The following is a 27,749-nucleotide window of genomic DNA, read 5'->3' on the forward strand; positions in this document are numbered from 1 at the left end:
TGGAGTCTAAGTCCTGGCGGATGCTAAAGATTTTATCCTGGAAGTGCCTAGCAAATTCATTACAGCGGGCCTCAGATGGTTCTACCATGTCCCTGGGGCCAGAGTGTAATAGCCCCCAAACAATTCTGAAGAGCTCTGCTGGACAGCAGATTGATGATTTGATAGTGGCAGCAAAATATTGTTTTTTAGCTGCCCTTACTGCCCCTAAATACAGCTTACCATAGGCACTTACCAGTGTATAATTGCATCCACTAGGAATTCGTCTCCATCTGCACTCAAGCCGTCTCCGATATTGTTTCATCGCTCTCAACTCTGGAGTATATCATGGAGCCGTACGAGCTCTACACAGGAGAGGGTGCTCAGGAGCAGTCATGTCAACCGCCCAGGTCATTTCTGTATTCCACATCTCAACCAGGGTTTCGACAGGAGCACCAGCCCTATCAGCTGGAAAACTCCCCAGAGCCCTTTGGAAACCATCCGGATCCATCAGTCTCTGGGGGCGGACCAACTTAATAGGTCCCCCACCCTTGCAGAGGGGAAAAGCCACTGTAAGTCTAAACTTCAGCAAGCACTGATCTGTCCATAACAGAGGGACTGATGTAAGGCTCCCCACATTCAGATCACCAACTCCATGTCCAGGTGCAAAAACCAAATCTAGAGTATGCCCTGCTATATGTGTTGGGCCAATGGCATATTGCGACAGTCCCATGGTTGTCATGGAGACCATGAAATCCTGAGCTGCCCCAGATAAAGCAGTCAATCTGTACGCACCTTGAAAGCAATGCCGTGATTACTAGGAGCCAACATGGATTTATGAAGAACAAATCCTGCCAAACTAATCTCATCTCATTCTTTGATCGGGTAACCTCCCTTGTAGACTGTGGGAATGCTGTGGACATAATATATCTCGACTTCAGCAAAGCTTTTGACAAAGTGCCCCATGATATTCTGATTAGCAAGCTAGCTAAATGTGGGCTGGATGAAACAACTATCAGATGGATCCACAGTTGGCTCCAGAATCGTACTCCAAGAGCGCTTATCAATGGTTCCTTCTCAAACTGGGCAGAAGTAACGAGTGGGGTAACACAAAGTTGGGGGGCATAGCGAATACCGTGGAAGACAGAAACAAAATTCAAAGGGACCTTGATAGGCTGGAGCATTGGGCTGAAAACAACAGAATGACATTCAATAGAGATAAATGCAAAGTTCTACACTTAGGAAAAAGAAACCAAATTCACAGTTATAAGATGGGGGATACTTGGCTCAGCAGTGCGACATGTGAGAAGGATCTTGGAATTGTCGTTGATCACAAGCTGAATATGAGCCAACAGTGTGATGTGGCTGCAAAAAAGGCAAATGCTATATTAGGCTGCATTAACAGAAGTATAGTTTCCAAATCGTGTGAAGTACTAGTTCCCCTCTATTCAGCAGTGGTTAGGCCTCATCTTGAATGCTGCATCCAGTTCTGGTCTCCGCACTTCAAGAAGGATACAGATAAACTGGAACATGTTCAGAGGAGGGCAACAAAGGTGATCAGGGGACTGGAAACCAAGCCCTATGAGGAGAGACTGAAAGAACTGGGCATGTATAGCCTGGAGAAGAGAAGACTGAGGGGAGATATGAGAGCACTCTTCAAGTACATGAAAGGTTGTCACACAGAGGAGGGCTGGGATCTCTTCTCGATCGTCCCAGAGTGCAGGACACAGAATAATGGGCTCAAGTTGTAGGAAACCAGATTTTGCCTGGACATCAAGAAAAACATCCTAATAACTGTTAGAGCCATACGACAATGGATCCAATGACCTAGAGAGGTAGTGGGCTCTCCAACACTGGAGGCATTCAAGAGGCAGCTGGACATCCATCTGTCGGGAATGCTTTGATTTGGATTCCTGCCTTGCGCAGGGGGTTGGACTCGATGGCCTTACAGGCCCCTTCCAACTCTACTATTCTATGATTCTATATCCCCCTTTTGGGCAAGGTGCTTGAGAAAGTGGTGGCGGACCAGCTTCAAGCATGCTTGGAGGAAACTGATTACTTGGATCCGTTCCAGTCTGGCTTCAGGCCTGGCCATGGCACTGAAACTGCCTTGGTCACCCTAGTTGATGACATTTGTTGGGAGAGGGATAGGAGGAATGTGACCCTGCTCACTCTCCTTGATATCTTGGCAGCTTTTGATACTGGTATTCTTCTGAAACATCTCAGGGAGGTGACGGTTGGGGGCACTGTGCTTTAGTGATTCTGTTCATACCTCCAGAGCAGCTTCCAAAAAGTAGTTATGGGAGGCTACTGTTTAGCACCATGGGAATTATCCTGTGGTGTTCTGCAGGGCTCCATCTTGTCCCCCATGCTATTTAACATTTATTTGAAGCCACTGGGAGCTGCCATCAGGAGATTTGGAGTCAGGTGTCATCAATATACAAATGACACCCAGCTCTACCTCTCTATTCCATCTAAATCAGAACAGGCAGCTGAGATGTTGAACCGATGCTTGGAGGCAGTGATGGACTGCATGTGGGCCAATAAACTGAGACTGAATCCTAAAAATACAGAGGTATTATGTGTCCAGAGTTCTTATGACCAGGAGGTGGAAAGGCGGCCTATTCTGGATGGGATTGCTCTCTCCTTGGAGCAGGTCTGCAGTCTCAGATTACTCCTTTATCCAACACTGTCAGTAGATGTTCAAGTAGCCTCAGTGACTAGGAGTGCCTTTTTCCAGCTCTGGCTGGTTTGCCAGCTTTGGACCATTTTGTACAGAGAAGATGTGGCTGCAGTACTCCATGCTCTGGTAACTTCCAGACTGGATTATTGCAATGTGCTCTTCATGGGGCTGCCCTTTAAGACTACTCGGAAACTTTGACTGGTTCAAAATGCAGCAGCCAGATAACTGGCTGGTGTAATGGGCCAGCCCAGATAATGACTTAAAATATGCATAAATTATGTTGAAATCATTTACATCTGCTTATATTTGCTTAGAATAAGCTATTTGCTGAAATAACCTATAAAGTCTGCTTCATGCATAAGAGCCAAATAGTAAGAAAAAAATTAAAATGGACTGCCTTCAAGTTGATCCCAACTTACGGTGACCCTATGAATAGGGTGTACATGGTAAGCGGTAAAGCAGTAGTTTAAAACTGCCCCCCTCCCTCTGTCTCCTGACTAAAGCTGTAATTTTCCTATGAAAACAACTGGAACAGAAATTGAGATAAGCAGTCTGGGCAGACAGCCCATGTGGTATGTTAACTATCAACATGAAGTAAGCGGAAGCTCATTATATGAAATGGCTGATACTTGCAGACAGGGCAAAGCAGACTTTCCAGGGATTTGACAATAGAAGACTCACTGGGAGCATCTGACTATCTGATGGAGAGCCTGATGAGGTTGCATGGACAGAAGGCAGAAAGAGACAGCAAGGAGGCAGATAGTGTTGCTTCTAACAGGCAGTAAGCAGAGAAGACCATGGCAACACACCTTCCCTTAGATAAGAAAGTGTATAAAAGGCCAGGTGTTATAGCACTCATGACCCCTCAGCTCTGGCTGGATTGAGGGGGTCGAAGAAAGCAGGAGGAACCATCCATCTATTCCATCCATGGCATCTGATGGGCGATATATCATGACATGTATTTTTGTGTACTTTGGCTCTGTGATATGACTTAGAGTTTAACTCGGTCCTTCATCTATTGTAACTTGTTTTAACTAAGGTGTGCCTTCAGAGTCTTTTACTTTGATGTTAAATGGATATCCAGCAACTTCTTTCATGCTGATACATATTTCTATTTTTCTGTTTCTGCAATGATGGCTAAGGCCATCTAGAATGCATTTTATTAGTTGTAGTGTGCAAGATATGAATAAATAGCTTATATTATCAAGACTGTTGTGCTGTCTGAAGTCTGACTTCCAAAGAGAAAATTTCTGGTACCTCCCAACACTCAGAATGCTCAAGTGGGGTCTCCTCTATTCTCTGCCTACACTACATGACTGCTGTTGATAACCTTTGCGCTTAGGTGAACTAATGTTCGACATACAAGGACTCTATGGAGGCACGGAGGAAGGGAGAAAGCAAGAAACCTCAGCCCAGTTCAAGGTGCTCACATTAGTCTTTAAAGCGCTAAAAGACTTAGGTCTCAAATATCTGAAAGACCGCCTTTCTGGTAGTTCCACCACCCTCTGAAGTTTGGGTGGTGGCGGACTGGGAGAGGGCCTTCTCTATGGCAGCCCCTAAGCTGTGGAACTCCCTCCCCACAGAGGTGCATCTGGCAACTTACTTTCATCGAATGCTGAAGACACCTTCAACACCCTATTTTCTGTGGATGTTGTTTACATTGTTTTAACTGTTTTTAATTATGTGTTTGGAATTGTAACCTGCTCTGGGGACCTTTGGGTGAAGGGCAGGTAATTAACAACAACAGCAGCAGCAGCAGCACAGAATGAAGTATATTTGTTTTTAATGTTTTAATTGTTGTAAACCGCCCAGAGAGCTTCAGCTATGGGGCGGTATACAAATGCAATAAATAAATAAATAAATTTGGGTGGGGTGGGTGAATTGCTATGGTCTATACATTTTCTGTCTTACTCACCAGGAGAACTCTCCATCTGGGGGCTGGCCTTGAGGGCCTGCGTATGTGTCAGGCCAAAGGGAGAGACTGGGGATTCAGCTGGTAAATCACCCACCCTGCTGCCTAGGAGCTTCCCTAACTAAGCTAGTGGGGGTGGTCTCTCATGTGGGGTAGGAGAATCCTCTGACTATTGTCCTAGGGGACTTCACTGACTCTGCTGAGGCTGAGCTCATTGGTTCATCTTGGGGCTTCATGGTTTCTCTCAAGTAGTCCTCAGCCCAAAGCACAATGCAGGACACTCTTGATTTGGGTTTGCCCCTGGTGTGAGGTTGATGGTCTAGAAATAACGTGGCCTTGCTCCCAGGCTCCACTGCTGCTCCCCTGAAAAATGGGTCAAATAGGCCCCATTTGCAAGCAGGACCCTCCCCCTCCCACTCTTGTCTCACTGCTTTTGACAGTGACAGATTTTGCAGTTAAAACTAGAGGCCGTTGCAGGGATCTGCCAGTTCTGGATTCTTCTACAGATTGCACCATTGATACTAGGCCAGAGGAACCAGAAATACAACATGACAGAACATAAACAACACATGAAGACCAGAACAGCATTCTGCTGGTCAGTGTGGCTAAATGCGCAAGTTGAAGACAGATATTCTCTATGGAGAACCCGGTTTGAGGTGTCCTTGTAAATACCAGTTGCTGGAAACTGCAGGAGGGGAGAGTCCTCTTGTGCTCAGATCCTGCTTTTGGGCTTCCCTTGGGGACATCTGTGTTGTAAGCCCTGCTGGAGGGGGGTGGACGGATGAGAACAAAGCAGAAGAGGAGGAGGACTTAGAGTGGGATGCTTGAGCCAGTGAGGGGCTGAGCGGGAGTGGGACTCAGAAGGCGCCCCAGCTCTGGACTTGGACAGTCCAACCGCAGCAGCTCTAATACCCCTGTGGAGAGTCAGCCTGGCCAGCCGGTTGTTTCCCAGCCTGACGCTTCCCCTCTCCTTGTGCCTGCGTCGCCATTAGGCAGTCCCCCTCTGTTGAGGGAGGAAGACTTGATGGTGACGGAGGCTCAGTCTTTGCCTCGCACCAGGAGGCGGATGGGGTGGGAGATTCAACAGACACAGTTGAGGAGGAGCTTTCACCCACGTGCACGTTCCCAGCAGTGACAGTTGGCGCAAGCAAGCAAGGTGCCCGCCCAGCCTTACTTAAGCCAAGTAAGGGGGGGAAGTAGTTGCTGAGTCAACGTCTTAGTGCCGCGAAGTTGTGCCTAGTTAGTCCTAGAGAGGTGCTGAGTTCTGAGTAAGCCCTGGTTAGATTCATGAAGTGCACTGAATTGAAACAGTCTCTTACTACAATAAAAGAAGAAACCACAGCAGTGTCTGACTCTGAGTTCTTCGAGTTTGGGCAAGACAATCTGGTTGGCCACTATGAGAACAGGATGCTGGGGTAGAAGGCCTCTTGTGGATCAGGAATTGTCTAGGAAACAGAAAGTAGAGAGTAGGGAAAAAATGGACAGTTCTCCCAATGGAGGGCTATAGAAAGTGGCGTCCCCCAATAATTGGTATTGGGTTAGGAATGAGCAGCGTGGTGGCCAAGTTTGCTGACGATACTAAATTGTTCAGCACTGTTAAAACAAAAAGGGATTGTGAAGAGCTCCAAAAGGACCTCTCCAAACTGAGTCAATGGGTGGTAAAATGGCAAATGCAAATCCATGCATGTTGAAGCAAACAATCTTAATTTCACATATATGTTCATGGGGTCTGAACTTGGAGTGACTGGCCAGGAATAAGACCTTGTGGTCCTAGGGGATAGCTCGATGAAGATGTCGACCCAGTGTGAGGCAGCTGTGAAAAAGGCAAATTCCATGCTAGGGATCATCAGGAAAGGTATTGAAAATAAAACTGCTGATATCATAATGCTGTTGTATGAACCTATGGTGAAGCTGCATTTGGAATAGTGTATACAGATCTGGTTGCTTCACCTCAAAAACGACATTGTAGAGTTGGAAAAGGCTCAGAAAAGGGCAACCAAAATAATCAAGAGTGACTCCCATATGAGGAAAGGTTGCAGCATTTGGAACTTTTTAGTCTAGAAAAAAGGTGAGTAGGAGGTTATAGAATCACAGAACAGTAGAGTTGGAAGGTGTCTATAAGGCCATTGAGTCCAACCCCCTGCTCAATGCAGGAATCCAAGTTTATTTATTATTTATTTGTTGTTTGATTTATATCCTGCCCTTCCTCCCAGCAGGAGCCCAGGGAGGCAAACAAAAGCACTAAAAACACTTTAAAATATCATAAAAACAGACATTAAAATACATTAAAACAAAACAACTTTAAAAACATTTTTAAAAACCTTTGAAGATATATATATATTTAAAACATTGTTTTTTTAAAAAAGATTTAAAAGCGTATTAAAAAGCAATTCCAACACAGCAGCAGACTGGGTTAGTTAAAGCATAGACTTAAAGGTGACAAGATAGAAGCGTGTAGGTTGTGCAAGGGATGGAGAAAATGGACAGAGATAAGTTTTTCCCCCTCTCATAATACTAGAACTTGTGGACATCTAATGAACTTAAACATTGGAAGATTCAGGACAGACAAAAACTTCTTCATGCAGCTTACAGTTAAACTATGGAATTCATTCACACAAGAGGCAGTGACACCACCAACTTGAATGGCTTTAAAAGAAAATTAGACAAATTCATAGAGGAAAAGGCTGTCAAGGGCTCCTGTCCACTTTAGGAGGCGGGATGCTTCTGGATACCAATTGCTGGAAACTACAGGGAGGGAGAGGGTGCTCTTGCACGCAGGTCCTGCTTATGGGCTTCTTCCCTTTGGTTGGCCACTGTGAGAACAGGGTTGGACGGGAGTAGATGGGCCGCTGGCTTTACTCAGCAGGCTGCTCCTTCTTATGTTCTCATCTACTTCTCCTCCTCTTGAAGAGCAGGACAGGCTGCAGCGGATGGGAAAGAGGCCTGAGCCGTGTGCAAGGGTGGAACTGGGGGAGGGGAGGCACCCAAGCAGTGAGCCTTGACGTGGTCTGGTGGGTTTCCAGGAGGTCTCTGGTGGACCTCTGTGGGAAGCTGCATGGTGGATCCAGCTTGCTGTGAGTCAGCAGGACTTCTTATCTTGGCAAGTACCCGGAGTGTCCTGAATCCTGGAGGAGGCTCTGCAAGTTGCTGGGTGTGCCTGTGGGCACCATAGCCCCCCTTGAAGGGACAGGGCCTCCCACTGAATTCCAGCAGTGACCTTTGACAGCCAAGAAACCTGGTTCTTATCTTGAAGATCAGCTGATGGAGATTGGCTAACAGTGGAGCCACACCTTCACCTGCTCAGTTTTGTACATTTTGGACAGTGAACGGCAGCTTCACTCCATTCTACAGTCCAGAGGAGCCACAGCCTTCTGCCATGGAGCCTTTGGGGGCTACAAACATTTGTCTCATGCTTTGTGCTGCCTGCCTCTTTTTTCTTTCAGCCTGGAGGAAGGTGTCTGGGCGGGAGAGGCTGCCTCCTGGCCCCTACCCTCTGCCCTTGGTTGGAAACATATTGCAGTTGGACACAAGGGACTTCCCCAGATCCTTGGAGAAGGTAAGCAAGATAGATGGATGGAGGAGCGAAGCAGGCCCTGGTTGGAGCCAGGTGGGAGGCAGACCCTGGTTGGAGCCAGGTGTTGACTGACGGCTGGGCAGTCCCAGAGCCCTTCACCCCTCGTGTGTTTCCCCTCCGGAGTGGTGTAGGTTTGTCCTCTGATCTTTGCTTTCACATGCTGGAGGGAATGCTCCTTGGAGGAAAGGCCACTCCCAGCAACCCCCTCGCCCCGGGAAAGGCTTTTGGCGAAGCTGCAGGTCAGGCAAGGAGATAGCAGAGGGCACTTGAGCCCAACATGGGAATCCCTTCCCTCCTTGCCTAGCCAGAGGCATCTCTGACAAGCTCCTCACAACCCCAGGTGGACGAGGGAACCACTGAGGTAGGCATGGTGGTGCCACACCTGGCTCTGAGGGCCTGTTTTTCCTGGTCCCAAGAGACTTACACCAGCCCCTTGCAATACATGGCAGGGACGTGGCTCAGTGGTGGAGCCCACAATCTGCATGCAGAAGATCTCAGGTTCAGTCCCCGACAACATCTCGGCTAGGGCTGGGGAAAGACTCCTGCCTAAGCGCTAGAGAGCTGCTCCAGTCACTGTAGAGGGAATATTCTGAGCTGGATGGACTGAAGGCCTGACTCTGTGATCGCAAACGTGCACCTCACCCTGCATGAGCAGTTCTCTAGCAGCGAGATGGGGCAGCCTGAGCCCCTTTGCTGGCCTGGCCCCGGCAGGGCAGTGTGCTGGCATTGCCGCGAGGAGCCCTTGTTGTCCTTGGCTTGCGCGGATGAAGGCAACCCACCTGCCTGCCTCCCTCCTTTGCAGCTCAGCCTGACGTACGGGTCGGTGTTCACAATCTACCTGGGCTCTCAACCGGCCGTGGTGCTCTACGGGCACGAAGTGGTGACGGAGGCCTTGCTTGCCCAAGGGGACGAGTTCAGTGCCAGAGGAAACAGCCCCATCCTTGAGAAAACAGCCAATGGGACAGGTTTGTTTCTAGCAGCGAGCTGAGTACCACGAAGAGCCACACGCCATCACCTCTGACAGAACCTGTGCTTCTTTATTTTGTAAGATTATTTATAGGCTGTCTTTTGCAGCAGCTTAGACAACATAACCCCCCCCCAACACACACACTCTCCACCATGCTGGTCCTTTTGAGCTAGTTCTTTCTGGGCATTACTAGTTCAGTGGGCCTCTCTCTCTTCAATGTCCAGTCAGAGTTATACTGGGGGGAGGCTCATGGGTTAGGGGGTTCACAGAACAAGAAGAAACTGAGTTCAGGTGGCGCAGCTCCATGTTCCATGTAGTTCTGTGACCCACATGACCCCCACTCTCCTGTTCAGGCAAAGCAGTTGGGTGGGGGGCCCCCTTCAAACTGAGCCAAAGGGAAAGGGGCTGTTTCAACCCTTTACAGTCATTCAACTGCTGAAGATACCCACCACAATCTTTTTCCACAGAGGAGACAGAGTCCCTGTGACCCATCATCATTTCTTAAATGAAATAGTAGGAGGAGGTACCAAGGAACAGATAATTGTACCCATTTGCCTGATAGCAGCTGGTGAGGGTATCCCCATTCGGTCACTCTGCCTCTCTATAAATAAAAATATAAGCCCTGTATCCGTCACGCTGCAGTTCACAGCCCAACAGACAGGTGGCACTGCAAACGATGTTGGAGCGGTGGAGTAGAGAGGAGGCCGCGGGGAGCAGCCCAGGTTACAGGAACATTCCCGACACGCCACTCTAACGGGAGGGGGAAAAGGGAGGGCGCTTAGCCATCTCTAAAGGGGAGGGAGAAAGTGGGAGAGGGGCTTAGCCAGCTCTAATGGGGAGGGGGAAGTGGGGGAGGGACCTAGCCAGCAATAAAGGGGAGGGCGAAAGCAGGGGGGGCATAGCCAGCTCTAAAGTTGAGGGAGGAAAACGTGGGTGGGGCTTAATCAGCAATAAAGGGGAGGGCAGAAAGTGTGGGAAGGGCTTAGCCAGCTCTAGAGGGGTGGGGGGAAAGCAGGCGGGTTTTTGCCAGGTATAACCCCCCCACACTAACTCATTAGACCAGTGGTGGGGAACCTTTTTTGCTCCCACCCTGTGAGCCAACTTTGACATCTGTCAGTCATGTGACATTGCAGTTATGTCATATGATTGACATTGGGGTTGCCCTGCCCATCTGCTCAAGTTGGCCCACAGGGTGAGAGTGAAGAAAGGGACACCGTCCCTGGTTTAATGTTCGTCTGGGGAGGTTGGTGAGATCTAAAGGTACAGGTATTAGTGAGGGGTTGGGGGCAGGATTATAGGTGTGGTGGGATCTCTCAGTGTCCTATTTTCTCAATCTGAAATACAGTTCTCCACATTTCTGCAGCAATTTGTGATTTTTTAAAAAAAGACTCATGAAAATTCTCCAGCATTTTAGTGTGAATTTCTTCTAATAAACACACATTTTGTAGGCAGTTATTGACTCATATACACCTTTTTTGAAAGCAATTTCTCATCATATGATTCATTTCTATGTGTTATTTTTCACTCATATATTCTTTTTTATTCACACTTTCCCCTAATGCATGCATTTTTTGGGAACATTATTTGATTGGCAAACTGTATTGCAAAATCCAAAAGTGGAATTTTGATAGATTCAGCTTCAAACACAAACTGAATTGAATTGCTTGCCCATTGTGCGTGTGTGTGCGCATGTGCGTGCTTTAGCCTGGGGTGTGTGGGGAAATTCCACATTCTATCAGCGCAAAGTGGTTGAGGGCCACGTATTGGCAGTTGGTGGGGTCGAAGTCCAAAATGGCTGGAGACAAATCCAAAACTATGGCCATCAGAAGGGCAGGATACAATTTTTTTATATACAACAAACAAAAATGTGAGCAAGATCAAATCATACATCCTTCCCCTATTTGCGCTCTCTTTCTTACACTTACACACACACACACACTTTCAGCTTGCTTGGTTTCTGTGCAGGGTGGGTATGTGTGTGCATGTGTGTGTGAGAAAATTATGGGAGTCTTGCCCCCTCCTGCTCAGCTAATTGGAGATTACAGCTCAGTACCACAGTGGGGAAATGCATGTTCACATGAGAGCCCTTTGGGGCTCTGCCTGTTCCTGAAATTCATTACATTCTTCTTGGGCCATCCTCAGGAATTGGCTTCAGCAACGGGGAAACATGGAAGCAACTCCGACAGTTTGCGGTTGCCACACTGCACAATTTGGGGATGGGGGGAAAGAGCATCGAGGAGAGGATCCAAGAGGAAGCCGGTTTCTTGGTGGAGAGACTCCGAAGCACAAATGGTAAGGAGAACTCAGTTTCTCACTCCAGGCCACTTGGCCCCATGGACTCCTCAAGCAGTCCGATTTGAACCAGACCTCTTTTGTTTCAAGCAGTGATGATGGTATATGCAGACACTGTACTCTGGAAACATAAATGAGGAGATAAAGACTGGTAGTTTGGGTTGCACAAATCCCTCCCCCCAAGCCGCCCCTTGATATTATTATTATTATTGTTGTTGTTGTTATTGTTATTGTTATTGTTGTTGTTGGTTTTTTGTTGTTATTGTTATTGTTGTTGTTGTTATTATTATTATTATTATTATTGCGAAGAGCTCCAAAAAGACCTCTCCAAACTGAGTGAATGGGCGGAAAAATGGCAAATGCAATTCAATATAAACAAGTGTAAAATTATGCATATTGGAGCAAAAAATCTTCATTTCACATATACGCTCATGGGGTCTGAACTGGTGGTGATCGACCAGGAGAGAGACGTCGGGGTTGTAGTGGACAGCACGATGAAAATGTTGACCCAGTGTGCGGTAGCTGTGAAAAAGGCCAATTCCATGCTAGGGATAATTAGGAAAGGTATTGAAAATAAAACAGCAGATATCATAATGCCGTTGTATAAATCTATGGTGCAGCTGCATTTGGAATACTGTGTACAGTTCTGGTCGCCTCATCTCAAAAAGGATATTATAGAGTTGGAAAAGGTTCAGAAGAGGGCAACCAGAATGATCAAGGGGATGGAGCGACTCCCTTACGAGGAAAGGTTGCAGCATTTGGGGCTTTTTAGTTTAGAGAAAAGGCGGGTCAGAGGAGACATGATAGAAGTGTATAAAATTATGCATGGCATTGAGAAAGTGGATAGAGAAAAGTTCTTCTTAGTCAGGCCTCATCTGGAATACTGCGTTCAGTTCTGGGCACCTCATTTTAAGAAAGATATAGACAAGTTAGAGCGGGTTCAGAAGAGGGCGACGAGGATGATAGCCGGTATGGAGAACAAGTCTTTTGAGGAACTTGGCATGTTCAGTCTGATGAAGAGAAGGCTGAGGGGTGACATGATTGCACTCTTTAAGTACCTGAAGGGCTGTCACATAGAGGAGGGTACAGATTTGTTCTCTGCTGCCCCAGAGGGTAGGACTAGGTCTAATGGTTTTAAGTTGCAGGAGCGTAGATTCGGATTGGACATTAGAAGGAACTTCTTGACAGTAAGGGCAGCTCTGCAATGGAACCGACTGCCTAGGGAGGTGGTGGGATCCCCTTCGTTGGACGTCTTCAAGCAGAGGCTGGACAGCTATCTGCGGGAGATGCTCTAGCTGTGGATTTCCTGCTGTGAGCAGGGAGTTGGACTCGATGGCCTACAAGGCCCCTTCCAACTCTATGATTCTATGATTCTCCCTCTCTCATAATACTAGAACTCGTGGACATTCAAAGAAGCTGAATGTTGGAAGATTCAGGACAGACAAAAGGAAGTACTTCTTTACTCAGCGCATAGTTAAACTATGGAATTTGCTCCCACAAGATGCAGTAATGGCCACCAGCTTGGACGGCTTTAAAAGAAGACTAGACCAATTCATGGAGGACAGGGCTATCAATGGCTACTAGCCATGATGGCTGTGCTGTGCCACCCTAGTCAGAGGCAGCATGCTTCTGAAAACCAGTTGCCGGAAGCCTCAGGAGGGGAGAGTGTTCTTGCACTCGGGTCCTGCTTGCGGGCTTCCCCCAGGCACCTGGTTGGCCACTGTGAGAACAGGATGCTGGACTAGATGGGCCACTGGCCTGATCCAGCAGGCTCTTCTTCTTCTTCTTCTTCTTCTTATATCCCACCCTTCCTCCCAGCAGGACACCAGGGCGGCAAACAGAAACGCTAAAAACACTTTAAAACATCATAAAAAGACCTTAAAATACATTAAAATAAAATGTTAAAACATTTTTAAAAAGCCTTAAAAACATTTTTAAAAAAGGGGTTAAAAACATATTATTAAAGAAAACATATTAAAAGCAATTCTAACACAGATGCAGACTGGGATAGGTCTCAACTTAAAAGGCTTGTTGAAAGAGGAAAGTCTTCAAGAGGCGCCGAAAAGATAACAGAGATGGTGCCTGCCTAATATTTAAGGGGAGGGATTTCCACAGGGTCGGTGCCACTACACTAAAGGTCCACTTTATATGTTGTGGAACGGACCTCCTGATAAGATGGTATCTGCAGGAGGCCCTCACTTGCAGAGCGCAGTGATCGACTGGGTATGTAAGGAACAAGACGGTCTTTCAGGTATCGTGGTCCCGAGCTGTATAGGGCTTTGTACACCAAAACTATGGGAGGGAAGAGGCCCTTGGCCCCACTGGGCCCCTGCAGCATCATTTGGGGCATGGGGAAAGTGATTTTTGCCAGGCCCGCATTGCAGGAAGAAAGGCTGAAACTCCCTCCTTTATTGATAATTTTTAAAAGAATCACACACGGACACATGCAGTTTGTCCCTCAGTTGCCTGCCATGATGCCATGCGGGCGCACCAGAATGTGGAAGGAGGACATGGAAGGCATGAGCACAGCTTCACTGGAGGAGGAGCCACTCCCAGGGACCAGTTAAGTTCCTCTCTGCTTTCAAGCGCCTGAGAGCGTTATGTGCCTGGTGGAGCAGTGATCACTCTGCAGCCTTAGTGCAGGCAGGATCTTTTGCCCAAAGGGTTACTTGCATCATTCCCAACTTACCAGTTGTTTACCGGGCCCAATTCAAGGTGTTGGTACTGACCTTTAAAACCCTATACGGTTTCGGCCCAGTTTATCTGAAGGAACGCCTCCAGTATCACTAATTATGCCGCCAAACAAGATCAGCCTCACAAGACCTTCTCTCGGTCCCACGGGTGAAAACAGCTAGGCTGGTGCGGACCAGAGAGAGGGCATTTTCGGTTGTGGCCCCCACCCTCTGGAACTTGCTTCCTTTTGACCTCCGTCATGCCCCCTCCCTGATGGTCTTTCGCCGGGCCTTAAAGACCTGGCTATTCAGGCAGGCCTATGGGATTGCCGGGGCAGATTAAGGTTATAGTGTATTAATTGAAAGATGTTTTAGATGATTGTTGACTGTATTTGTATTATATTGTATTTTATATTGTTGTACGTCGCCCAGAGTGTCCGTTAATTCGGACAGATGGGTGACTAATAAATACAAATTTATTACTTTATTATTATTATTATTATTATACCTGAAGAGAGAGCCTCCCTGCCAGGTGGCATTGCTGGCCCCTTCCTCTCACTGTGGGAGGGGTGGCATCCAGGCACAGACAGAAATGGCCAGCAGAGAGGCTGGCCTAAGAAGCCTAAGCATGAGAGGACCTGAAAGGAGTTAGGCAGCTTAACCCTAAAGGCAGGCTGCTGAAGAGAGTTGCTTTATGCAGCAGAGTTCATTGGAGATATAAAAAGAATATGAAAAGGAGTAGATATCTTAAACAAAATAAACTCATTTTATTAAGAACATGGATAGGAAAACCTAATCATCTACACTAGCTGAATTCAAAAGGGAGGGCAGGAGAGAATTGTGGGAAGAAGGAGGAGGAGGAACTGGAAGTGATGATAGCCCTCAGAATATCAGTCTAACTAATCAGAGGCATGCTTAAACATGGGGAAAGTAACAAGGAGAGAATTCAAGCAAGGGCCCTTTCAACTGACTTGCTATATCTATTGCCACCAAAGGTCAACAGATTCAGAGCACACAGCGAGACAGTGCATTGATTGAAGTGAAACTTCCAACACCCCTTCTCATTTTCTTGCACTCCCACTCACAACCCCCATCACTTCACGGAGATCCTGAAAACGCTCTCTGGGGTGTGGCTTGGTAAGAACATCTCCCACAATTTCTTCTGTTGGGCAGTACTCAACGAGCCCTTTCTGTTGCGCATCCCCATGCTGTGGTATTTGGTATCAATGTGCTTTGTCTGCTGTGTCACCCTTTCTGACTGGGAGAGCAAAATACAGCTCTTGTTGTCTTCATGCATTCTAGTTGGCTTTGGTTCATTGATTCCAAGGTCTAAGAGTAGTCTGTGTAACCAGGTTGCTTCTTGACATGCTTGTGCTGCAGATATGTCTTCTGCTTCTGTAGAGCAGAGGGCTACAACTGACTATTTCTTACTAGTCCAACTGATGACGAGTCCTCCTCCATAATAGAACAGATTACCACTAGTGGACTTTCGGTCTTCTCTGTTTTCAGCACAGTTTGCATCCATATAGTTCACCAGCACGGGATCACTATTTGCAGGTAGCATCAATTTCAGATCTGCAGTTCCCTTCAGATATCTTCCTATCCTCTTGACTGCAGTCCAGTCTTTCTTTGTTGGTGCATTAACTTTTCTGCACAGTATCCCAACTTCTGCTGCAACGTCCGGTCTTGTTGCAGCTGATATGTACAGGAGCTTTCCAATTGCTGTCCTGTTCTGACTGCTGTCTTGCAGTAGTTCCTTGGTCACATTGTCTTTAAAGAAGCCTACTTCCATTGGAGTTTCTGCTACATTGGGTTGTCTCAGCCCAAGGTGCTCTATCAGGTCCATTATCTTCTGTTTCTGGTTAATGGTTTCATCTTCTCCCCTTTCCACCTGGATTCCAAGATAGTAAGAGATGTCTCCCAGGTCTTTCACTTCTATTTCTAAGATTTCTCATGATTTCATCACTATCTTCCTTCCTTCCTTCTGTCACCTTGTCTTGGTGACATAAGACCAAATCATCCACATAGGTCAAGATGAATGTCCATAGAATCATAGAATAGTAGAGTTGGAAGGGGCCTACAAGGCCATTGAGTCCAACCCCCTGCTCAATGCAGGAATCCAAATCAAAGCATTCCAGACAGATGGCTGTCCAGCTGCCTCTTGCATGCTTCCAGTGTCGGAGAGCCCATTACCTCTCTAGGTAATTGGATCCATTGTCGTATGGCTCTAACAGTTAGAAAGTTTTTCCTGATGTCCAGTCAAAATCTGGCTTCCTGCAACTTGAGCCCATTATTCTGTGTCCTGCACTCTGGGACGATCGAGAAGAGATCCCGGCCCTCCTCTATGTGACAACCTTTCATGTACTTGAAGAGTGCTCTCATATCTCCCCTCAGTCTTCTCTTCTCCAGGCTAAACATGCCCAGCTCTTTCAGTCTCTCCTCATAGGGCTTGGTTTCCAGTCCCCTGATCATCTTTGTTGCCCTCCTCTGAACATGTTCCAGTTCGTCTGCATCCTTCTTGAAGTGCGGAGACCAGAACTGGATGCAGTACTCAAGATGAGGCTTAACCAGTGCTGAATAGAGGGGAACTAGTACTTCACGCGATTTGGAAACTATATTTCTGTTAATGTAGCCTAATATAGCATTTGCCTTTTTTGCAGCCACATCACACTGTTGGCTCATATTCAGCTTGTGATCAATGACAATTCCAAGATCCTTCTCACATGTCGCACTGCTGAGCCAAGTATCCCCCATCTTATAACTGTGAATTTGGTTTCTTTTTCCTAAGTGTAGAACTTTGCATTTATCCCTATTGAATGTCATTCTGTTGTTTTCAGCCCAATGCTCCAGCCTATCAAGGTCCTTTTGAATTTTGTTTCTGTCTTCCACAGTATTAGCTACGACCCCCAACTTTGTATCATCTGCAAATTTGATAAGCATGCTCTGTACCTCCTCATCCAAGTCATTAATAAAAATGTTAAAGAGTACTGGGCCCACGACCGAGTCCTGTGTTACCCCACTCATTACTTCTGCCCAGTTTGAGAAGGACCCATTGATAAGCACTCTTGAGTACGATTCTGGACCCAGCTGTGGATCCACCTGATAGTTGTCCCATCCAGCCCACATTTAGCTAGCTTGCTAATCAGAATATCATGGGGCACTTTGTCAAAAGCTTTGCTGAAGTCGAGATATATTATGTCCACAGCATTCCCACAGTCTACAAGGGAGGTTACCCGATCAAAGAATGAGATGAGATTAGTTTGGCAGGATTTGTTCTTCATAAATCCATGTTGGCTTCTAGTAATCACGGCATTGCTTTCAAGGTGCTTACAGATTGATTGCTTTATAATCTGCTCCAGAATTTTTCCAGGGATTGATGTTAGGCTGACTGGTCTGTAGTTCCCCAGTTTCTCCTTCTTGCCCTTTTTGAAGATAGGGACGTTAGCTCTCCTCCATCTATCATTCTTGAACCTTGAGTATGGGCAGGGGTCAGGCTTTCTTTGCATGAACCCTTCCCTAAGTAGTAGTTGGTTTAGTTTGTCATTCCAGGCCCTAGTGGCTTGCTTCAGGCCATAAATGATTTTCTGAAGCTTGCGCATCACTCTTTCTTTCCCAGGTTCTTCAAACCCTGGTGGTTGCTGCATATATATCTTCTTCAATGTCTCCATATAGGAAGGCTGTCTTTACATCCTGGTGTTGAACCTGCGTCTTCCTTGAGGTGGCAATACTGAGAAGTGTCCTTATAGAAGTGCATTTGACCACAGATGCAAAAGTTTCATAATAATCTTCACTGTACTTTTGGGAGTATCCCTTAGCCACTAGCCTAGCTTTGTAGCACTGCATATCCCCTTCTGCACCTCGTTTGGTTGTAAAGACCCATTTATATCCAATGGTCTTTCTCCCATTTTGTAGTTCTGTAAGAGTCCATGTTTTGTTCTTGTGAAGAGATTCTATTTCTTCTCCAGCAGCTTGCAGCCATTTGTCTGTCTCACTATCTGGCATCCCTTCAATGTCTTACCAATTGGAGGACTTTGCTGTCTCTTCCACCCTGGTTCGAAGAGACAGCCTATTGGGTGGCATCCCTTTGTTGGGTCTGCTTGAGTGTCTCACCTCTGAATCAGCTCTTGCACCTCCTTCTTGATCAGGTTCACTTGACGTTTCAAAGGTCACAATCTCTTCTTACTGCAACTGCTGCATTGTTTCTTCTCCTTTTGGGATGTCTAGTTTGATTTCTGACATTTTACGTATTTGATTTTTGTCTCTCATCGAATTATGTGATACTATGCACCTTGATAGTTTCTGTGGTAGGATCAAGTGTTCCGTAGCCTTTGCAGCCCAATTCATAGCCAACAAATATGCCTTCTTCACTTCTGCAGTCTAGTTTGCCTCTCTTTTCTTTGGGAATGTAAGCATACAGCTTAGATCAAAACACTCTAGTGTGCTTTACACTTGGTTTGGTTCCACAGTTGTGCGGGAGAAAAGTGGGTCAGAGAAAACAGAGTTATTATTTTCACAACTCTCATCCAAGTTGTGCAACTGCAAAAATATTGGCCAGTCTTGATGTCTGTTCTTCAGGGCTGCAGTCATCCTCTTGATGATCAGGGATCTCTCCTGCAGCCCTTACCTGGACAATTGAGCCTGAGGGCTCATCCAGACGACTGTATAATCTGCAATATGATCGCTTTGTGTGTTCATTAATTTTCCATGGTCCATACGACGTCACCTGTTAAAGCAGACTTTCTTGCGGTTAAATCTGCTTTGACATTACCGCAAAAAATGCAATTTGCTTTTTTAAACCAGGAATCATCCGCTGTACCTTCAGGCGCTCAGATGCAATACCGCGGACTTTAGAGCAGGAGGCATTCCGTGGGAGGTGTTTGGGCATTTCCCCATACCCCTTCTCTCATTCCCAGCCAATCATGTATTTCCACTTTTGCTCATGTTCGAAAATGACCAGGAAAAGCCAGGGAAAACTGAACCAATCAGAGCAATGGGGTGATGTTGGAGGGGGCTCTGCAACTTCTTCTGCACAGATGCAAAAAAGCACATTTGCGCAGAAGCAGAAACAGCCGTTAATTTTTAGCCAGCGTGCGAACTGGCCGGCAATTGTGGTTGTTTGTAAAGCCCCCCTTTTCCTGGCTGGTCTCACTCAAGTGTGGCTGGTTGGTGCAGGGAGCTCGCTTTGCTCTTTCCTCCTCGCTGGGAGGTAGACAGACATGCACAGGCACACAAAGCGGAGAAAAGTGAGACCCTGCTGCTTTGTAAAGGGCCACGGGAAGGAAAGGGAGGAGGGGGTGAAGCGAGAGGCAGGCAGAGTGAGAGTGAGAGAGAGAATGGGGAGGAGCTGGGAGCCGCCACAGAGAGCTGCACTCTAGAAAAGCTTTGGGGGTGCTCCCCATTAAATGCTCAGCTTTCCTGCCATTCTTTACAAAAGAAGCAAGTAGTAGCAGCTCCTCAGTGCCCCAATACCTCCCCTTTCAGTTCTGGAGAAATAAGTGGAATTGCCAGCCGTGTGTATCTCCAGAAACTGTAATATGCATAAAGGCAGAAAAGCATACAGTTGGTTTTGCGAAATATCGCAAACAGAAGGAAATAAAAACACAGGAATTATTGGCATATAAGTGGTTTGCTAGAGCGTCTCGGACGCCCGCAACCATACAGACTGGTGGTCTGCCTTCCTAGACATGACACATGGTTACTTGCTGTTCTGGAGAAATAAGTGGAATTGCAAGCTGTGTGTATCTCCAGAATGTTTAGTATGCATAAAGGCAAAAACACATACATTCGTTTTTACGAAATATCACAAATACAAGCAAACGAAAATACAGGAATTATTGGCATATAGGCACCTGGAGACACCCCCCTGCTGGCCCTGCTCCAGAGTGGCGAGCGGCAAGGAACTCCATTACAGCCACAGGAAATTCAAACTTTCACGCTCTTGCGTTCAAGCGCATGCGCCTTATTGTGCCTCGTTGCAAAGGGGGAGAGGAGCATACGTCATATTTTGCGGACCAATTGGCTGATGGGGGGAGTGTTATGGGCGGATCTGGGAAAAAGCGAGAAGAAGTACGGATCCTCCCGCTGTGTGTACGGGTGCAAAAAAAGCATTTTTTTTAATCGGGAAAGAGCGAATAAACAGGCAAAGTGAGGACTGTCAGATGACAACCCGAATATGGAAAACATGGATTATCCTGCTCCGTTTGGATGAGCCCTGAGTCAAGACTTTCCTCAGCTGCCTCATCAGCCACAGATCAGTCTCCTCTGGTTTGGAGGTTGGTGGTGGTACCTCTCCGCTGCTTGGGTCAACTGTTCTGCGGGCAGGGCTTGCATGTGTCCACGAGGCTCTCTCCTTTACTCTTTTAGCTGTGTTAGTAGTCAGCAGGAGGCAGTTCTTCCTTCTCTGGTCCCTGACGAAAATGCAGTCACCTGGCTGGATGGAATGCAAGGGCACATCTACAGGAGCTGAGAGGGCCTTCTGTACCTTAGAAGAAAAACTAACAATTTTGTACAAATGTATAACATCACTAGTTCATCATAGTGGTCAGAAGGTTCAAAGGTCTTGAGTTTCTGAGGTGACTCAATTCCTAATAATACAGATCTACCAAGTACTATTTAATGAGGAGTTAATCCATGTTTTCTAATATACATATGCACCAAGGCAAAAGCTAAGGTCATTTGAAACCAAAATTTCCTTTTTGTCTGCACAGGTTTAAATTGCAATGCTGTGCATAATTTCTACATTATTTTTCTGTGTAGTAAATCTATCTTATATGGGATACCCATCTATGAAGCAGTAATGAACCAAATCAATTTGCAGATTTGAAAGAAATTTGAAAGAAATGTGCAGATTGCAGATTTTGAAAAGGCCCTGTTATCACCACTTGTTAGTGCTTTGGATGGTGGTCTCTTTCTGTTGACAAGTGAATACCTGGCGCATACCAGTTTCTGAGGAAATCCTCAGCCTATTGGTTCAGCTAAGCTCTACTACCCCCCTTTTGCTCATGACCCATTTCATGGGTCACTGAGCAAGGGATGGATCAGGAGTCTGGGGGTTTCCTTTGCAAATCTGCTGCTAACATCTAATAGGCATAGAGAGACAACTAAGAAATGAGAAAGGAGCCGGTGATCTGTGAGTTAGGCAGCTGTCAGCTTTCTGAGTACCTAGGGAAATAGAACCTGTTAGATTAGTATGTGCCTTGCAATAAATAACAGAAATGACAGATGGAAGGAGAATCAAATCAAATCAATTAATCAAATGTCCATGTGACACAGGGGACTCAGAAGAAGTTGGGAATCCCATTTTCTTTTCTTTTTTTAATATAAATTTTATTCAGATTTCTAAAACAAAACAAAAGAAAAAGAAAAAGAAAAAGAACAAATTAATAACTAATACAATAAAAATACTGACTTCCAATTTGTCTTAAATCAGCTATAGGTCTATAGTATATAACAAACCTGTCCCTTAATATATTACAAAATCACTTTCCTCCAGTGGTTATCTTGGTTAATCATTAAATCTCATTAACATCGTATCATTTTATTCTTTCCACAAAAAGTCAAAGAGAGGTTTCCAGTCCTTGAGAGATATTTCTATCGATTTTTCTCCAAATAGACACGTCAATTAATCCATCTATTCAAGTCTAATAAATCCAGTAGTTTCAACAGCTATTCTTCCATTATCAGTGTTATTTCCATCTTCCATCGTCCATCCTTGCACACATAATTCTGCTGTCATAGTCATATAGTAAAAGTCTGATAGGAATTTCCTTCATCACAAATATTTTCTTGCCATCAATTCTGACTATGTTACTGAAATATTGTTGTAAAGTCATATCTCTGTTCTTCTTTTTTACGGGGTGCACTAGCACATCTCTTGAAAGTTTTTCCATTGTCACATATCTGGAATTAATTCTATAAACTTTCTCTATCTCAGGTTCCATCAGATCATTCCAGTCCAAAATTTTTTTTGAAACATTGATAAATTTATCTCTGATATCTTCACCAATTCCTTCAGAGACAGCACTGAATTCCAAGCAATAATCTTTGTCACTAGGATCCATCACAACTATAAAGTCCAAATCTTTTTCCAATTCCACATTTGCTATATCTATTCCAATCTCCAGGACTTGCACCTTCCCTTTAATTTTTCTTTCATTTCCTGTTGCTTGTCCAGTTATATCTTTTCTCATAGAATCCTTTATTTCTTTCAGCTCCTGTTTCATTTTGCCAAATTCAATTTTCATCTCTTGTCTGCTCTGACTCAATTCTTGTTTCGTTATCTTAATCTCATCCATTATTTTCTGAAACATGTTTAGAGAGAGAACCCCTTCCTGTACATCCAGGGTCTCGGCCGCTTTCTTGATTGTCATTCTTAAAACCAACCCCCCCCCTTCAATTTCCAATATAACCACTATTCTCAAGCAAAGAGCAATTTATTTCTTTTTCCAGCAACAAAGGAGTTAATATTCCAAGCCTGTTGACATCATCTTCTAGACAGACTGCCTTATCTCTTATGTTACCAAGAGTGCAAAACAAACTTACTTCCCAGCATCAAAATAATTAGTGGCATAAAGAATAAGCAGATTCGTCAAAATAAAGTAGACCAGAAAAAATAGTCCCAAACAAATAGTACTCAAATGTTCATGTTAATCAATTTTTTCTCTTAGATTAGAAGCCCCTCATCCGTTTATATCTTTATAATGCTCAATTCCATGCCAGCTTTTTGCAATAAAAACAAAGATAAGCTATTTCGATTTTCTTCTTCCTTAATTCCGTGTATGAAAGAGAAAGGTATAACTCACCCAGGGATTCTTTGTTGCTGATTCTATAACAAATCTCTTTTACTATAACAATGATAAGAGTGATAGTAGATAGTAGTAGACAGAAGGATGCTTGCCTGTTAAAATCCGTTTTTCTTTAAGGAAAAAAAAAGTCTCGCTTAGTCAGTTTGAGCTTGCTTGAATTCCCTGACTCCATCAGAATTCCCTGACTCCATCAGACGCTGCTGGCTACACCTTCGTTCATAGGCGATCCTGATGAATTCCAGTCCCCAACAAACACAACGAAGCTTCTGTGGGTGATCTCTTCATTTCTCCCTTGCCTGGGAGAAAGTTTTTACCAGTCAAAAAATTCTTCTGACTGGTTTTAAAACTGAAAAAGCTTCCTCTGAGATGGGAGCTCGTCTCAGAGGCGTCACAGGTGGAGCAATCCTCCTGGGAAGTCGGGAATCCCATTTTCCAGTTTGACTTACAAAATGATAGAGACCAAATACAAATTTAGAATCAGTGTAAATGAATACAGTTTAACCAGAGAGTAGGATACAGGCACGGGTGAGTTGAAATTGCTTGGGCACTCTTGATACCTGGAAGAAAATGAGCTTCAAGAATAACATGATCAGAAACCACAGCATAGCCACAATTAAATTCTCAAATTCATCACGCTTACAAAACCCATTAGTGTAAAGAATCAAATCAGGTTAGGAGAAAGAAGATCAGAAAGGTCTGGCTTGGGCATAGCTGTTATTTAACCCAGGGGAACATAGACTCAGGGATCCAAAATATGTGGTTCATCATCTGTAAGGAGAGGGAGTAACAGTGTTAAAAGTGGTGCAGTATACAATGGTCACAGCCGGGAACAAACACTAGGGATTCATTGCCTGAGATATTCTGCAGCTCCCCGCAGGGCGCCTCTTAGTAATTAGCCTGGGAAGAGATGAGGCTGCATTAATCCAGTAATTTCTAAATTTTCTGCGATTATTAGAGATATTATGACCCAAACATAGCACTTCTGGTTGACAACATTTCAACTTGTCCAAGTTCACATAGGAGATGTTTCAAATTTCCTTACATCCTTGACTGTTAAAATTAGTCTGTTACAAGCAGGCTGGTTTTTTTCATAAGTACTTCTTGCTCTGAAAGGGAGGTGGTGACAAGGGCAACGCCCTCCTCAGCCTCTTGGGCCAAAAGGTAAAAGTAAAGGTGTCCCCGCACTTATAGTGCGAGTTGTTTCCGACTCTTAGGGTGATGTCTTGCGACGTTTACAAGGCAGACCGTATATATGGGGTGGGATTGCCAGTTCCATTCCTGGCTTTTCTTTACCCCCCAGCATATGCCAGGTACTCATTTTACCGACCACAGATGGATGGAAGGCTGAGTGGACCTCGACCCCTTTTACCGGAGATTCGACTTCCTCCTTCCATTGGAATCGAACTCCAGCCGTGAGCACAGCTTCGACTGTGTTACCACAGCTTACCACTCTGTGCCACGGAGGATCTTGGACCAAGGGGTACTGAAATACCTCAGAGAAGGAAGGGCCTGTCACGTTTCTGATCGATCTCTCTCTCTCGGCTCACTGTCAGTAGCTTTTCCCACTTCATTGGAATGGGGAAGCCCACAAAAACTCAGGAACATTTCAGAGCTCAGAGCAAGAGGCTACCTCCTCTGCGTCCTCAGCTCCCTGGCTTGTTACCATGAGCATAAGCAAATTTAGGGTCAAATTCTGAGGGAAATCCACATTGGAAGCATTCAATTTGCTCAACAGATCCCTACTCATTAAGTTTACAATTGTAAAAAAAGAAGCATGTGCACATGAAATAAACCCTAAAGTGAGTTATCCAGCCACAGTTTGATGGTATAAAAAGAAACCAGTGTCCACTAGGAAGGTGCATTCCTTGCCACATTCATCCAACAGTTGGTTCAGGAATGACAGAAGAAATGGAAAACTGAGGTGTAATATCCTGCCATAGTCAGTAGGGGGTCTCATTAAACCGTGTTTATGGTGTGGGGGTGCACCCATAACTGAGGTCCTTGGAGGAGAGAAAATCAAAGCTTTGATAATACTTCATGGCAGGGATCCATTAGGATCTGGCCAAAATTTATTTTAAAAATCTTCTGTGGTAAATACAAAAACAGCTGGGGAAAAAAACGTCCTTAGAAAAATAGAAGAATGTTTTCATGGCCATAAATGAGAAAATAAATGGATTAATTAAAGAAAACCCCAAAACAAACAAATTTTAGCAACTAATAATAAGCTGTTTTGAACTTGGGACTGTGCATTCCCATTATTGACTTTAAAAAGTTTCAGACAGACAACACATGACAGTACAACATATTCTAACTCTTTTAGTGTTAGCCTCTGACCACACACAAAGTTCTTACTTAAAAATAGTCATGAAATTTTCTGATACTGGTGTCTGTGGCTGACTTAATTGCCCCTGAAAGCTAATTCCTATTGACATCAAGGTCCACCAGATACTAGGTGCCTTTAAAGTTAGAATTTACAAGTGCTTCAAAGCTACAAGTGCTTCAAAGAATTCAAAAGGCTGTTTACCTCATTACTTCTTAATTTTTTCTAATATGCATCGAGACAAAAAGCAAGTAGGACAAAGGGAGAGGCACGTTTCGACCTTCCAGACACATTCCATTTCTCTAGTACAGCAAAATTGCTCACAGTGCACTGTTAGTAGGACAAGGGGGAAGAAACCTTCAAGTCCCCCTCCAAATTGTTTCAGACTCATGGCAATCCCTAGGACTTTTCATGGTAAGCAAATGGAGATTTCATTTATTTGGGATATCATGGTAAAGACAACATTCAGATGGGTGGTCTGAAGAGAGCTGTAAAAGGTTGTAAAAAGGGAACGTTTGGACTAATGTTATGAGACAAGATTCTCTGGTAAATGAGTTTACCATTTGATGGATTGCTGCCATAAAGGAGCTGCAGCCCTGAATTTACTTTGTTCAGACAGATGCTAGCAGATCAAAGATAAACGAAAGTGGTTGTTTTAAAGTTTGTTGAGAGTAAACAAAATTATTTGTTGCAGCACTGTACTTATCCCTAAAATTCAAAATTTTAATTTCCAATTCAATTCATGAGAATAAAGAAGATTCAGAGAATCTTCAGGAAGCAGAGAAAGAAAATATTTTCACCAGTGATAAAACAAACATTTGTACCTAACAGCCAGGCATAAACATTAATAAACCCTGAAAGCTTTTTCTTTTTCCAGCTGATCACAGCCCATCTAGGCCAAAAAGTAAAATAAGGGAAGGAAAGAGGTTTGACTTCCAGTTGCTATCTACCTGGTGAAAGGCAAGGGGGGGGCGGTCAAGGCAAAGCAAACAAACGAACGACAAATGCTAGCGTCTTTAACTATTTGTGAAACAAGGATAGTTTGAGCTAAGCCCATGTGCTAATTACTTTATGGTTTATGTACTTTTGCAGCACTTCATTACACACGCACACACCCAGACAAATTTATTTAAAATGTATGAGTTGGTTAGTAAAGAGAAGGTTACAGGCTAGTCTGGTGGGGAGGGGGCTACTGATATAGTTAGAAGGGGGGGAAACAGGAGTAAGGGGGGTTGAAGGGGGAACACAAGCACAATTTATCTGTCTTGTACTTGTTTCTTCAGTTCTGCCAATTGTTTTTGCATGTTCTCAAGAAAATCTTAATGGCTAGCTGTGGCGTCCTTCCCTGGTTCTCCCTGTCAGGTTCCCACCTGCTTGTGGCTACTGCCTTTCACTAGGCACCACCAGGGACACCACCAGTCAGGACTGTCCTTTATATGGTTTCTCACTCCGCTCTAGCACAGATCTCACTAGATCCCACCAGTCACTTCCTGTAACCAATACTCCCAGAGACCTTGCCTCAGTCTCTCTATAGCTGGTTACTTTGTGCCTGTGTGCCTATGCTGTTCCCAACCCCCTTGTATCTTTATATATAATAAAGCATACAACTCTGGGTTGCTCTGGATACTTGACTTGTTACAGTATCTCTCTTCACTGCTGCCACCATAGATACAGTTTCTGTTCAGCCTTGGCAATTACCTTGCCCTCCCTTCTGGTCTGTATATTCCCCCAGCCAAGGATCAGGCCTTTGGTAGACCAAATAAGTATTTATTTACTAACAACAGGAAATGACAAGATTACTTTAGGAATGTTTCACAAGCGTATGGTTTCATATATGGTCACTCTTTATGTTTCTGTTCATATATATACTCTTGAAATATCAGCCAAATACAACCCAAACTTCCCTCAGAACTCTGCCAGCCAACCAACCGGCCTCACCAAATGACCTCACTCCAACCAACTCAACAACTTCTCCCTCCCATCACTCATAAACCTCCATTTATACCTTCAGCCAGCCAGCTACTCAGCCAATCATCATCCAGCATACTTCAGCTTCTCACCCATGTACTCCCCCTTTCTCTCTCAGTCAATTATCATACATCACCTAACAGACCCGCATGTACCATATTTACAGATGCTTAACCTACAGGAACATCACACTAGCCATTATGCTTTTATCTCTCAATTAGATATGGACCAAATCAATCAATTTCTTATTGTAAACCAGCTGGCATTTTCCCAAACTGATCATAAACTTTTATCACTTTGAACAGGGTTGTCCTTGGTTCAGGATCCCTTGTTTCCATGCTTATTTCAATTTTCTATCCTTTTTCTGTTTTTATCCTGCTTTTCTAATTTTATTTTCTGTGTTTAATTTTAAAGGGGAAATACAAAACTGCTGGCATTAACTTGTAGGTATTAGGAGTCAATTGAAAATATTATAAGGCAAGATATTACCTAGCCAAATCCAATACATTTGCTGCTACTCTTAAATTCTTTAAACAGTTTTTGTAATTGGGAATGTTCTGGTAGAATATGTTATTAGGAAT

General features: G+C 44.8%; 1 protein-coding gene across 1 annotated transcript in view; it reads left to right on the plus strand.

Annotated features, from left to right (window-relative positions):
* Positions 1 to 7,947: 7,947 nt before the first annotated feature.
* Positions 7,948 to 27,749, plus strand: part of LOC133378467 (cytochrome P450 2H1-like) — a 44,931-nt gene continuing 25,129 nt past the window's right edge. The window contains exons 1-3 of the mRNA XM_061613328.1: positions 7,948 to 8,127; positions 8,948 to 9,110; positions 11,255 to 11,404. Of these exons, the coding sequence (XP_061469312.1) occupies positions 7,948 to 8,127; positions 8,948 to 9,110; positions 11,255 to 11,404 (493 nt within the window). The remainder of the gene's footprint in view (positions 8,128 to 8,947; positions 9,111 to 11,254; positions 11,405 to 27,749) is intronic.

The sequence above is a fragment of the Rhineura floridana genome, chromosome 2, assembly GCF_030035675.1.
Source record: "Rhineura floridana isolate rRhiFlo1 chromosome 2, rRhiFlo1.hap2, whole genome shotgun sequence".
In the NCBI taxonomy this organism is placed as follows: Eukaryota; Metazoa; Chordata; class Lepidosauria; order Squamata; family Rhineuridae; genus Rhineura; species Rhineura floridana.